At 43.6% G+C, this 13,166-nt stretch overlaps 1 protein-coding gene across 3 annotated transcripts in view; it reads right to left on the reverse strand.

The window, feature by feature from the left end:
* The window catches only part of UBR4 (ubiquitin protein ligase E3 component n-recognin 4), a 113,850-nt gene that overhangs the window by 11,382 nt on the left and 89,302 nt on the right, over positions 1 to 13,166 (reverse strand). For all 3 annotated transcript variants that reach the window (XM_073317114.1, XM_073317113.1, XM_073317112.1), the window contains 12 exons: positions 11,112 to 11,199; positions 10,248 to 10,375; positions 9,649 to 9,756; positions 9,053 to 9,172; positions 8,116 to 8,306; positions 7,698 to 7,871; positions 6,934 to 7,033; positions 6,082 to 6,300; positions 5,391 to 5,504; positions 4,070 to 4,212; positions 3,348 to 3,473; positions 2,003 to 2,197 (listed from right to left, as the gene is read on the reverse strand). In XM_073317114.1, coding sequence (XP_073173215.1) covers positions 2,003 to 2,197; positions 3,348 to 3,473; positions 4,070 to 4,212; positions 5,391 to 5,504; positions 6,082 to 6,300; positions 6,934 to 7,033; positions 7,698 to 7,871; positions 8,116 to 8,306; positions 9,053 to 9,172; positions 9,649 to 9,756; positions 10,248 to 10,375; positions 11,112 to 11,199 — 1,706 coding nt within the window. The remainder of the gene's footprint in view (positions 1 to 2,002; positions 2,198 to 3,347; positions 3,474 to 4,069; positions 4,213 to 5,390; positions 5,505 to 6,081; positions 6,301 to 6,933; positions 7,034 to 7,697; positions 7,872 to 8,115; positions 8,307 to 9,052; positions 9,173 to 9,648; positions 9,757 to 10,247; positions 10,376 to 11,111; positions 11,200 to 13,166) is intronic.

Below are 13,166 nucleotides of genomic sequence, written 5' to 3' on the forward strand. Positions count from 1 at the left end.
TAGGCCACCAACAGAAACAAAGATACACTTTATTTATGAAAACTCCTTTCTTTTCCACTCTTATGAGGGAATCAAAAACATAACTATATCACAGCCTACAGCTGTATAGACAACCCAAGACTAAGAGATTCATGGGCCCTGTACCCAGTGATCATAAACTGCCACAACCCAGTGCACTGATCAATGAGAATGAGGCTGCCTGCTAGATATTACCCAGCATTTTGAAATTAATAACAAACCCCTATAATCAAATGAGTGATAAATCAGTATCCCCAGCAGATATGAATTATCTGTAGGTTGCCAATGGTATGTGCATTTCTCATTGGCTGCACTCTACAGCTGATCTTAGCTGGTCAGCAACTCTAGGAACTGCAGTACTGTTAAACACTGCTTTTAAAAGAACCATTTCAGCAGGCTGTATAACTCACACAGCAGGGCTCTCAAATGGTGCCGAGCGGGGCTATAAGATTACATAATTAGCTTAATTTGTCTTCTCACAAGGGAATTGGAGAAAAATACAGTGGCATCTGGAGAAAAAGATATTAAAAGCAATACACAAATTGTGTCACTGCCCAAGTGTTGACTGCTCCAGGGATACACAGGCTGCAGTTTCATTGCATTTGATTTGGAGTGACTCTGGAATAAAGGGCTTAGATTCTAACACCTGTTTTCTAAGATACCTCATCCAATTAATATTATCTCCTTTGCTCTTTGCTACTGAAATAAGAGGACTATGGACCTTACTTTTGTGCACCATACTTTGTAAAGTAATATTACCTCCAGCCCATTTGTTTAGAGACACTTTAGATGCTGGCTGGCTGGCTGCATGTGTGTGCAGTTAGACATATTGACAGCTCCAATGGGGCTTGGAATTTAGATTTTGTAAAAATAAGCTTTTACATAAACTAAAAATCAATAGAAAGGTTTCTATTTTGTTTTTAAATTCCATGGAGCAGACCCTGTCGACATATAAACATTTCACTGAAGTATCAGCAACTCAAACTACAGTGCTCGCGCTTTGAACTCAGTGCTGCCAGCCATGAGTCTGTCCCAAACCCTTGGGAGGGGGCTGGGTATCCACTAGGGGGCTTCCTCTAGCTTCTCCTTGTCCAATTTGCCCCACACCCAGGGCCCAAAATAGCTGGTAACTCATCCACCTGCAGCAGGTGATGCCCTGCAAGGGCAGCTAATGGCTCTTGTCTCAGACCTTCCCAGAGGCATTGAACAGCGAGTGACAAGCACCCTGCATGTGACCTCAGTGGTGAGCTTCCCTCTGACTAGTTCTAGTTCTTGAGAACTTGGAAGCAAAACAGACTAGTTTATTCTCCAAGATCAGAGGTAAAAAGAAGGGAAGTAGTGAAAAATTAAGATTTACATTGCTCACAAACAGGTGAGGGAATCATTGGGGGTTTTTCACCAAAAATATGACAACCTGACAATGTCCCTTTAATCTCTAATAAATTGAAAACTCTTATACTTTGTCCAACATGGAGATAATTATTGCACACAGAATGGAATTTGCTTTTGTTAAATCAGTCTCCAAATTACATGATCACAAGCTGCTGTGTTTTCTGTGAAACAGCTGTAACAACCTGCCTTAAGGATTTAATTAAATTTCCTTTTAAACCTTTTATGTGGTTTCCAACATTTCCCATCACCTCCCTTGTAAGCCAGATAGTAGGCACCGTGGCACTAACACATCCTGCATGTGAGGTTCAGGATCAAGCTTTCTCCTGTTCACTGCTCTACTATCAACTTGGAATGCAACCGTTCAGCATTTCATACTCCAGGGCTGCACCACTATTGCTAAGAGATTTATCTCCTTTCCCTCTGCCGTCTTCCCCTGTTCCCAAGAAGCTGGTAAAGGCTTCCACCTCCCACAGCAATACCCAGTGGAGACTGGTAGCTGTGCATCCATTTATCATTTGGAGACCTGCCCTGTGAGATTCAGTCTGTCACTAACAGGAGAGAAGACAGCTAAGACACACAAAGAGATACTGACGTGTTAAGAACATAAAGCACAGTGTGAATAATATATGGAATGAGGTGTATATTGCTCTCCCTTCCTCCTCCTCCAGTGTCCACACTGAATGACTGCTCCATAGCGAAACGGAGAAATAGTAGCTTAATGTCATGGACGTTGAGCTGGTAGGTGGGTTCCCGCTGCCCTGTGCATTCCTGGAGGTATGTGTTGTGCCTGGGGAAAAACAGTAATAGATTATATTGCATATATATTCACTCCTTTGGGAATGCAGGTCAAAATTCTCCTCCCACAATGCAAACAAGTCAGAGATCAGAATTAAAATGCAAATTCCATCCCCTTGGATTAACACCACAGAAAAGGGAGCTCTTTCATCTCTCTTGGGCAAATCCAATTCAGTGTGGGTTTCCTGAGCATAACCATCAGCACTGCTTCCCCACTGCAAGGCCCTGGGATGTGGTTCCTTGGCTGACATGGACTAGAGGTACAACTGATTCTAATATCTAACACAACATTACAAATGCAAAGGATTTGGGTTAGGGAATTGGTAATGGGATACGGACTTCTTCCACTCAAGCTCAGTGGTTAGAATTCAGCAGTGATTGAAAATCATTTAACGTCTGACCGCAGTTTGGCAATCTATGCAACTGACTTGCTGGTGTCAACAAGATTTGTCCTCTCCACCACCACGACGGATACCCTTTTTTAACAATCAGCATGAAGATTAAACTACTTTATCCTCCCTTTACTTTCCACTGCTAGCAATTCAGCACAATTGCAAGTACTAAACTTCCTCAAAAATACAATGCAGAGTGGAGATTCAAACAAAGCTTTAGAGTGATTAAAAACAGAGCCACAACACAGAAGTCAATAAACACTCAGGAATTCAGCGAGAGAGCTGTGTATAGCTTCTTTGTAGCTACCACTAACACAACAGTGCTTGGATACGGGTTCTTTTTGGAAGAGAGGTACAAAACTCTCCAGTGGCAAGAAGCTCATTTCTTAGCAGAGACAGATGCCAACCCTGCAATGCCAGCAGTCAGGGCTTACTAACCATAAGGGTTGAGATGATGATGATGATAATTTTGGGCTCACCTAGTGGTGGATTTGTTTTTCATGTTTCTACCTTACCAGTCTGTGCAAGACGGCATGATACGTTACATGTGTATTTTAATTGGAACGTTGCTGATAGACAGGGGGTGGTGTAGACTCTGGTGATCAGTAATGGCTCCTAGTTGTTTGTAGCACTGCAAACTCCATTTGGGGCTTACAGTCAAACTTGTTCACACATGTGTATCATACAGTAACTCCCCAGCTCATCTATTCTGAATACAAACCAACATTAAGAGTAATATTCTATACTCACCTTGCTAAGCAGGTTGCAAAAGCAGACTCTGGCACATGGGGCCCCCACACTGGTAGAAGGCCATTGCACTTGGTGTTGGCATTTTGTAGGGCTGCACTCTCCCATTCTTCCCGGCCACGAGCCAGTCTGTATTGACAAAGAGGTTATACACAAAGGGATTACAATTAGTTAAGCTTTTGTCTAATATCACCATCCCCCCCACTCTCCTGGATCTTCTACAGTGCTCTTCATTCATAGAGCTCAAAATGCTTTACAAAGGAGGTCAATATCATTATCCCCATTTTATAGATAGGGAAACTGAGGCACCAAAAGGGAACATGAATCACCCAAGATCACCCAGCAGGCCAATGGCTAAACTGGGACTAGAACCCAAATCTCAGAGTTCTAATCCAGTGCTGGCCACACTGCCTACCGTTACTCTAAGCAGTAAATGAAAATGGTGGCACTCCATAGCTGCTTAGTTCCATTAACACCCTTTATAAATAGTGCTTTCCAACTTCACAGCACCATGCACTGATTTTAGTTAATGTTTGAAATTACGATATTAAGGTGGCCATAATAAAGATGGAGGACAGCAGCTGTTGGATGGATGATGGAACAATGATCTCTGGATAACCATGTTTGTGCTGAGTTGCATTTTGCATTGTGCTGGATGTTTAAGGGACATATACCATGATAGGTAACTTCAAGCGCAATGACCCAAGAGACAGATCAGATCTTACCTGACAGCTGCAAGATGACAGTCATAATGGACAATGTTGAAATGAGAGACCGTGCTGTATCCCTGCTGCTTTCGGGGCTTGTTCTCAAACTCTTCAAGTGCAACCCGCTTGGTGAAAGTGTAAATACCCAGAACCTTTGTAGGCTGTAACAACCAAAGCTTTATTAGCGATGAATAAAGTCCTACTTGAATTGTCAAAAAATTGCAGACGAGCTGCAAGCAAGCCATGGAAAATTGCAGAAAAGTAATAATGGACCCTATTATTTGTGGTAATAAAGTTCATTACTACTTTTCCATGATTTTCTGCTGTCGGCTGACCGGGGCTGAGAGTGGGGCAGGGGCCCCTGCTGTCAACTGCCCGGGGCTGACAGCAGAGGCTCCCGCTCTTAGCCCCAGGACAACCAGGACTCCTACTGTCAGCCCCCCGTGGTGGGGCTCCTGCTCTCAGAATTGTGGTGGAAGTCTAATATTGAGGAATCTGCAATTTTTGGGACCTTAGAGATGAGATATTTGCACCTGCAAGCATTTAGTGGTTTGCCACTCATTCAAGAGTTACCTTCCTAGAGATAAGGGCCAGTTATTAGGTTCAAACAAGCTTTTCCCAAGCAACCACTCACCAATTCACGTTCCCCACCTGGGAAGGGGAATCATGAAGACAATTAAGAAGTTAGGACTAGATTCTAAATTGGAGAAAGAAGCCTCGTGGCAAAATATGCCACTAGCAGAAGAGATGGGCGGAGATTACACTCTGCTGAGCCTATACCTCTCCAGCTAAGAACAGAGCCTGCTAACCTGCACTTTATACTGAAAGTAGAAGCAAACCACAGAAGATACGTAACATAAAAATCCATTATTAAGACTTGCATCAAGGTAAGTGAATGTTCTAGGTGAGACCCTTCACTAGGGTTTAGCTGTGGTTTCAAAGAGTTTTTTTGAATTTACATTGTTTGTACTATTCGCCTCCACGGCACCTGTGCAGGAGGGATTGTTACTAAAGCTGGGCTCTACATGAGATCCACTCCAGCTCCTTACTGGAAATAAACATCTCATCCCCTTTTCCTTCAGGATTAGATACATAGGAGCTAAGCTGTGCAGGGACAATCAGCTCGGTTTCATGCAGATGGTGAGGGGAACCCAGAGAAGAGATTTAACGAGTACCATCTTCATTTCCAAAGTGCAGCAGAGAACTGCAGATCCCAGAAACAAAACCTGAGATCACCTGGCCCTACAGTGTCACGGCATCAAGTCTCTGTCAAGCACCAGGGCGCACACTAGTGATTTTCCTCGTATCACATTAGGGCTTTCCTGTTGCTGTTCTGTACCTGGAACTTATATCCTTCCCTGCAGATACAGCAGGTCAGTCCTGGTTCTTCTATCAGCTCTTCCATCTGTTTGAGGAGTGCAGTCTTTGTCACCACCTGGCCCTTTTCATTAGTCTGAAAGAGAGGACAAGTCAAATATACTAGGAGAATAAAACCAGAGAGGAATTTATATTTGCTAAAATCTCAGAACACCTTACTTACTGGAAGCAGAGAACATTGGAGCACAGAATGCTGCTCAAGCTGTACAGCTATCACAGGCCTCTGAGCAGAATTGGGAAGCTCCCATAATCTTGCTACTGAGAGTTACCAATCAAGATTAAGTCAGATTTACAATATTTTCGGACCTCAGAGATTTCCTGCAGTTCTGTATTACAAAAGGCAACCACCAGCGCATGGAAAGCTGTTATATATTGAACACTAGATGACAAGATTATGGTCAGTGGACTCTTGCAGGCATAACATTGCTATAGTTGGAACTCCCAAACTGCTAGCATCAGAGAGTTAAAGGATTTCCCACCCTGACACAGGTAAATGACCCTCACTCTTCCAAAAGTGACGCAAAGACTATGTGGCTCAATATTTGTCTTGCACTTAAAAACAAACAAACAAAAATTCGGTGGCATTTTTAGCAAGACAGGAATACGACATCCATCACAGAGCACTGGAATCCATTACTGTGGATAGGCATTACCGTCATTCCCAGAGTGCCTAAGGCTTTTTGCCTCATTGCCATGGCCATGCGCTTCTTCTCTGCGCGTGTCTCCTTTCGGGCTGCATCTATCTTCTTGTTCACCTCTGGATGTTCCCTGAGCGCCTCCAGCAGGTTCTCCGCTAATGTCCCGATACCTTCGTCACTGGACACTTGCTCCAATTTGTGCAGGTTTGTAATGGAGTCTGTACCTATTAGTACCTGTTAGACATTCAAATACAGCAGCTTCTTCAGGAAAATGTGAGCAAGACCCCGAACTATTTCACCTAATCCAACCTGCAGCAGTCACTGATTGACTAGTTAGAGCTTTAGGCCACTACAAGCGTTTTAAGGGGAGTAGTTCACTGCAATGCTATAGGCACCCAAGACTGGTGTCTCACAGTCTTCCACAATGCACCTGATTCATGCCCTAAAACTGCATACCAAGGCCACATATATTGAGAGTAACCAGGTGTTAAAAGGAGTTTGTCATATAAGCTACTGAAGTAGTGAAGCCTATAAAACACCACCTAGACCATAGGAAACCCATCACAGCCATAGTCTATAGTTCTACCTTGCACTTCAAAGGAATTGGAAAATTTAACAGAAAAGAACGATCCTGAGCTACAGAGAACCAGGCTGTACTTAGTCAGAATCTCTCTGCTTGAATGGGCATAGTCAACCCAATAGTTCTTTCCAGACTAATGATCAGCTGTGTATGAGAATAACATTGCTCTCCAAACTCAACCACAGATACTACTACGAAAAGATTGATCTAGCTACAGCCACCATATAAGCTCCCAGATACAAGCCAGCCACCTGCTTCCTGGTCCGTTTCCAAGACTACCTCCTTACCTGTGTGGCAGGGTGTTGTGTGGCGAGACCTCGAAGGAGCCTCAGGATGAAAGGAAGTGCTGGACGAGATAAAAACTTCTTCCATATGTCTGCATCCAAACTACACAGAGAAGGTAAAAACATACAGCAGCTGAAAGATAACTCACCAGTAGCGAAAAGTATCTAGCTTCCAGCCAACAGCCAGCTTGCACTATACAGGCTGCTAGGAAAGATGGCCACCTTTTCCTCATCCCCTCCACACACACACACACACACACACACACACACACCATAAACCTACAGTCAGAAGGGCTACTTTGTTGCATCCTGTCTGAGCTCAAATATTTAAATTTTAGGACATTTATTTATAAAACCTTAATATGGTAACTGAAATGACGTTCACGCTCCCTCCTCCACACTGCACACTCTATCAGCCAGCTCCTCACTCAATTGTTAGTTTCAGGTTTTGTTTTAGGCCCATGAGATGACCCTCAGTGTGAGAGCTCTGTTTTAGGGTGATGGATAAGATACAGCTAGGAAATTAGGCCATTTGGTGCATCTGAGTAACCAAGCTTAGAGCTAGTAGAGTCTTTAGGTCATCTAATCCACATGTGCCACCACTGTAGGTCTGTCCCTTCAAGAGTTCGTTCACCAGAGATTCATCGAGCCTAAACATTTCCAGGGATGGAAGTCCTAACCCTCTCCTTGGAAGACCATTCCATTTGGTGATGATGAAATGAGATAGGGATACACATGGTTACCACACACCACAAAGTGACCCTTACTTCTTTGCACTGGGGATATGCTTTTTCATGTAGTCGAGTGCATTCTGTGTAATGCCTTTCTGGAGGATGAGATCTTTCAGCTGATGCCCATTGCTGTTATTCTTTATGCCAGCTGCTATTTTACAGAAACAGTCTAGGAAAACTTTATCATCTCCACTGTGTTCCTCATCATACCTGAGTGAGGAGAGGAAACAGCAATCAAGTTAGGGCTCTCCTACGGACCCAGTAGATATAATAATGGTCCACTCTGCAGATTAACACACGTACATCAGCCCAAATAAACTCTCCAGAACTCCCACCTGCCACCCAGACTCCCCTTCTCCTGTAAATATCCATTAGACTAACGGAAGCATCCAGGATGCTGATTTATTAAGATTTTAATTTAATTGGTGCTCTTTGCTGACGGCACAAAACGTACTTGTCAAAGTTACAGTAGGGCTTGAATCGATCCACCAAGATCTGCATTTTCTCCATTTCCCCAAAGGACAGATAAGGGATGATGCGTAACAGGCCTTGCAACACACTGGGATTGGAGCGGACAAAAGTGCTGTTAATCTGATCCAGCAGCATTACCAGCTGATCCTTGTCACCAGTAAGGAGGAGGTTACCCTGCAAAGAGGACAATGATTTATGTTCAGGATTAACCTATAGGCTTCAGGAAAATCCTCCTATTCCAGTGGTTTACTGACTGTTCCCTATCCGGACGAAATCAGAGTTTCGAGATCTCAGTAAAACAGTGTGATAAAGAACAAAGACAGCAACACTAGAATTCTCGTGGCCATGGAGAAACTGCATTTTTAGCACATTTCCAGGTGTCTAATGGAACAGCTGTATCAACCCATCTAATCAATACCTGGCATCCTGCAACTGCTGTTAAAATGTTCTCGGGTCGAAACAACCTAACCCTAGCCCAAAGGAGGTCCGACTCAAGCAACAGTAGTTCTAACAGATCCACTGGGCTAATGGTACCCTCAGGGGAGGGAGAGAAGCCCCATTTCTCAGTGTGTCGCACATCATTCTTTGCCAATTATTCAGAAAACCAAGTTTGGTTTCAGAGTTCATATGAAGGTACTCTAAAGGACAAGGCAGATTCACCTCTTTCCATGTCAGCTGATCCAGCTGCTCTGACCCAACGCACCACTACTGTGCAAAAGAGTTTGGTAGGAATCTTGCAACGCTTTTGGTTCAGTGTCGCTCTTCCTCCTTCTGTCCCCAACACAGTCTTTACTGTTTGATGGCATGGCTTAGACTCCTTGTACAGACCGTGGAAGGTCTGTACCACTGAACAAGACATTTACAAGCCTTGGATTCCAGTCAGTATTTCCCTCTCCATGGCACCCAGAACCAACACTCACCTTGTCCTCACTCAGTGGTTCTGCATTAGATTCATCCAATATTATCTCCATGATACTCAGCACCTGCTCTGCCACTGCTGCTCCTCCACTGTCCTTACTCTCCTGCTCAGCCACCAGAGCCTGCACAGAAGACGATATTAGTCACTACAGCACCAACTGCTATCACTAACAGATGACAGAGGGAAAAATCGGGCTGATAGTCCTTAGCTTAGACCAGCACTGAGAGGATATTTAAGCTCTCTTTTGGTTGCTATGAGGCAAGTATGACTGAAATTTTGGGTAGCTTAAATACAGCCGAGCAGATGAAAAATTTTCAGAAGTCCTGGTAAATTTGTGCAAGAGGATCCTGTTCATTATTGAGGAAGGGCATGAATGTGATCTCAGCTAAGGTGTGGATAAAAGAGTTGTGTTACCTGGAATGCTACTCTCCAGATAACTCGGGTAATCACCCAAAGACATGGTCTCCATACTAACTCCGAATCTGTTTTCTTGATGCCACCATCAAGCTACACTGATGGCTTTGGGCATGATATACCATCCAGCAAAAGGTGAGCCAAGGGTACCAAAATCCACTGTAAGCCAAAATTCCTCCTTACCAAATTCAGAGTTCCCAGCATGACATTCAAAGTGTTCATCTCAGGTTTGACCAGGTGCTGACGGTTCACTTTCACTTTCACACAGTAGCTGAACAGTTTTAGCAGCACCTGCAAAGAAACAGAGAACGGGACCTACAAGATATCCATGAAAGGGCTGGCAGGATGGAAGTGAACTTAAAAGCGCCAAACAATCTAGTTAACCCCTTGGAAAGCACAAGGTGTGACCCCTCCAAAACCATTAATGCCAAGAAGAAGATTGTGATTTTCCAGTAAGATTCTTGAATACATAAAACAGTCATGCTAACAACCGGGGGCCTGATCCTGCAAACTGCTCAGTGCCCTCAACTCCCACAGACTTCAAAGGCTTATTCTGAAGAAGTGTTAACAGAGGGGATTAAAAGGGGACAAGGAGAAAGCAAGGAGGAAACTGCTATAATTTTACAAGACATGGATTAGTGAATTTAAACTCTGCTGCAATATGTGAGCTGCTGTACAGAAGAGTCGTTGGTAGGCAGCTATTGGAAAAGAGGGAGCTTTTTTGACTGCTTATGGATTTACTCTCAGTCTTTTTGCCATGAGTTGGGGTAGCTCAGACTCACTGTCAAGAGATGTCGGCCTTGTTTGAAATCCTTGATTCCAGTCAGTCGGTTCAGCATGCACTCCAGGCCTCCACACTGCGCCATCACACCTGCCATTTTATAAACCTCTTCCTCATCCTCCTCTTCATCTACAGGAAAGAAAGACTATGACAGGAGGGAGGCAGACACATCAACAGGACTATACAGCTGATCATAAGGAGCGAGGCATTGAAGTAAAAATGGAGATTAAGCTACAATTGCCAATGCCAGCTAGGGTTAAAGTTAAGCAGCTGGGTCAAATTGGAGAAAAATTACTGAGCAAGAATATTAAAATAGGATTTTGACACACAAGTTCCTTCCATGTCTAACATGAAGTCTAAAACTCCAAAGCGCTGCTGGCTGCACGCTCCCATGTACCAACTAAAGTCAGAATTGAAGGTCAATATAAACAGTTTCTCTAATCTCAGGGACGTCTGAAGTCAGAGAAAAGATGGTCATGTCACTAAAGCACTGGACTGAGTTTGATTCCAAACAGTGCCACAAATTTCCTGAGACACCTTGGGCAAGTTGCTTAATCTCTCTGCACCTCTATAAAATGGAGATGACACTTTCTTAACTCAGAGGGGGATTGTGAGGATAAATTCATTCATGTTTATGAAGTGCTCAGATACTACAATGAGGGGGAGCTATATAAGTAGCCACACTGATATTATAAGCTACAGTGTTGATTATTTAATCTATTCCTGGCACAGGAGGTAAATATAGCAAAAGAAATGTTTGTCAGTCAAATATACGCTCAGTGCTGTAAGGTTAATGGTGCCATCCTTCTGTGGCAAGCTCCACATTTCAAATCTAATTCCAGTTTCTAGGGAACAAATGCCTTACCTGTAGTGGAGTCCAGCGACTCAATGAATTCTTCAGTCGCATCTCCTAGCAACCCTCGCATGCGGTAAATGATCCTCATTGGCTCCCCCTGGGGGAGAAGAATTAGACAAGTGTCACATTTGCTATGCTGGTATCTGAAAATGTCCAGTAGTCCAATGATGTTCCCTTTAGAGGAGATGACAGACAATTAAGCCTCAGTTTCCTTTCACCCCAAAGCAGAAGATAATGCAGGGAAATTCTTGCAAGGGCTCGTTTCTCCACTTTTTACCTTTTCTAGAGTCTCTCCAAAATCACATTCTTATAAAACCCCACTAAATCATCATTTAGTCTAGTCTGTTTCCTAACAAGGGCCATTACCAAGCTGTATGTCTAATTAACAGTTCTCCCTCTTATGTCATCTGACTTCATGACAGATTCCTTTAGTAACAGGCTGCACTGTGGTATCATATCAGTGAAAGACATAGCCAAGAAGAAGGGGGCTGATGAGACATGTATGTTCTCGGAGAAGGTACCTGCTCTATAAATCAACCTTCTCTTCTCAGCTGATTCCATGGCACAACCCTGGAAAAGACTGTTAAATAAATTGGATGGGGTGTTGCTCAATAAATCAGGGAGAAAGACAGGCTAATTAGACGGGTGCTTTTAAACAGACAAGTCTCCCAGCAATGGGAAATGAAGGAGAAAAGAGTAAATGGCATTTTGATGAGCTTTAAGTAAAACAGGGTATTAGGAAGTGTGCAAACACAGTAAAGGACTAGCTGCCCTCTTCCTGTGGGAAGGGGGTCAGGTAGCAGGATGCATTTCCAGCCAGAAACACTGGCTGAGCGTGTATCACTGAACTTATCATTTTAACACTATAGGTCTGAATACAAAGCAGAAAAACTCCCATAGCTTTGGGAACAGGAGACCTTGAGAGAAAAAACCTGTCAGAGAGCGCACTAAGCCTAATGTGGAATAAGCAGTGCTTAATGTCATAGCAAATACATAAGCACCGGGAAAGCCCTGGGGGAAGATCTGCTCAAAGGCCATGCTAGAGACCAGCAATTAACACCACAGGGGCCCTGGTAAAATGGCAGATGAACAAAAAAGCGCTAGAGAGAGACAAGAGAAATAAAACAGGCCTGAGGTTAGCTTCTTGTGAGCCTGTCTATTTCCTAGGGAACTCAAGATGGAGCTCCAGAAGTGCTTTGGAGCGATGCACACAAAGGAAGACAGATGAAAGCTGTTAGTGACAGTAATGCTGAACAAACTCAGCCTTTCACATCCAGCAGTGCATCCTGGGAAAGCAATACACTGGCTACAGAAGAACATCTCACACAAACACTACTTCCAAATGCTGAATACATAAAAGAGGTCTGAGGGGAGTACATGGACTATTCAGCCTTGCTTTTTTTGGCAGCTCACATGCACCATGGAAGACCATAACTCATTTCCCCATCCACAGCGCTGCTTCTTAATGGAAAAAGGTGACCATCAACTAGCTTCAAGCTTCATTTTGCACCACAAAGATTTTAACTCACAAGCTTGATCAGAGGTGCTGCCCCAAACGAACAGCACTACACTCCATATGAGGCATTGGTATTATTTCAAAGCAAACAGAATTTATTTGAATCTGCCTCAGCAGCGCTGTGAAATGAAACACTGAGATAGTGACTGAGAACCAGAAAGTGAAAATGACCAAGTCACATTTTCTTGTCCAAGGTGAGCAAAATGCAAAGAGTAAACTGTGCATAAACAAGAAATATAAAATAAGATTTAAAAAATTCAGTCAGCCTTAATAATCTCCAGTGCTATTAGCAGGAACGGTAAGGCATACATTTTCTGCATGCAAGATGTACACTGACAGCTTCCTCTTTAGTGCTATCCACTAAACTAAACCCTCACAAACAAGGCAGACACCTCTTGACAGGTGCCCAAGGTATCACAGTAGGCTGACTGCAGAGTGGAAATAGAACAGAGAACAAACTCCTCCCTGCTGTGACAGCTTGGGCAAGTCCCTTAAACTCGTGGTCTTTTTCTGCAGAAGTAAAATGGGGCAATACCTATCATCACCTC

The sequence above is a fragment of the Lepidochelys kempii genome, chromosome 18, assembly GCF_965140265.1.
Source record: "Lepidochelys kempii isolate rLepKem1 chromosome 18, rLepKem1.hap2, whole genome shotgun sequence".
In the NCBI taxonomy this organism is placed as follows: Eukaryota; Metazoa; Chordata; order Testudines; family Cheloniidae; genus Lepidochelys; species Lepidochelys kempii.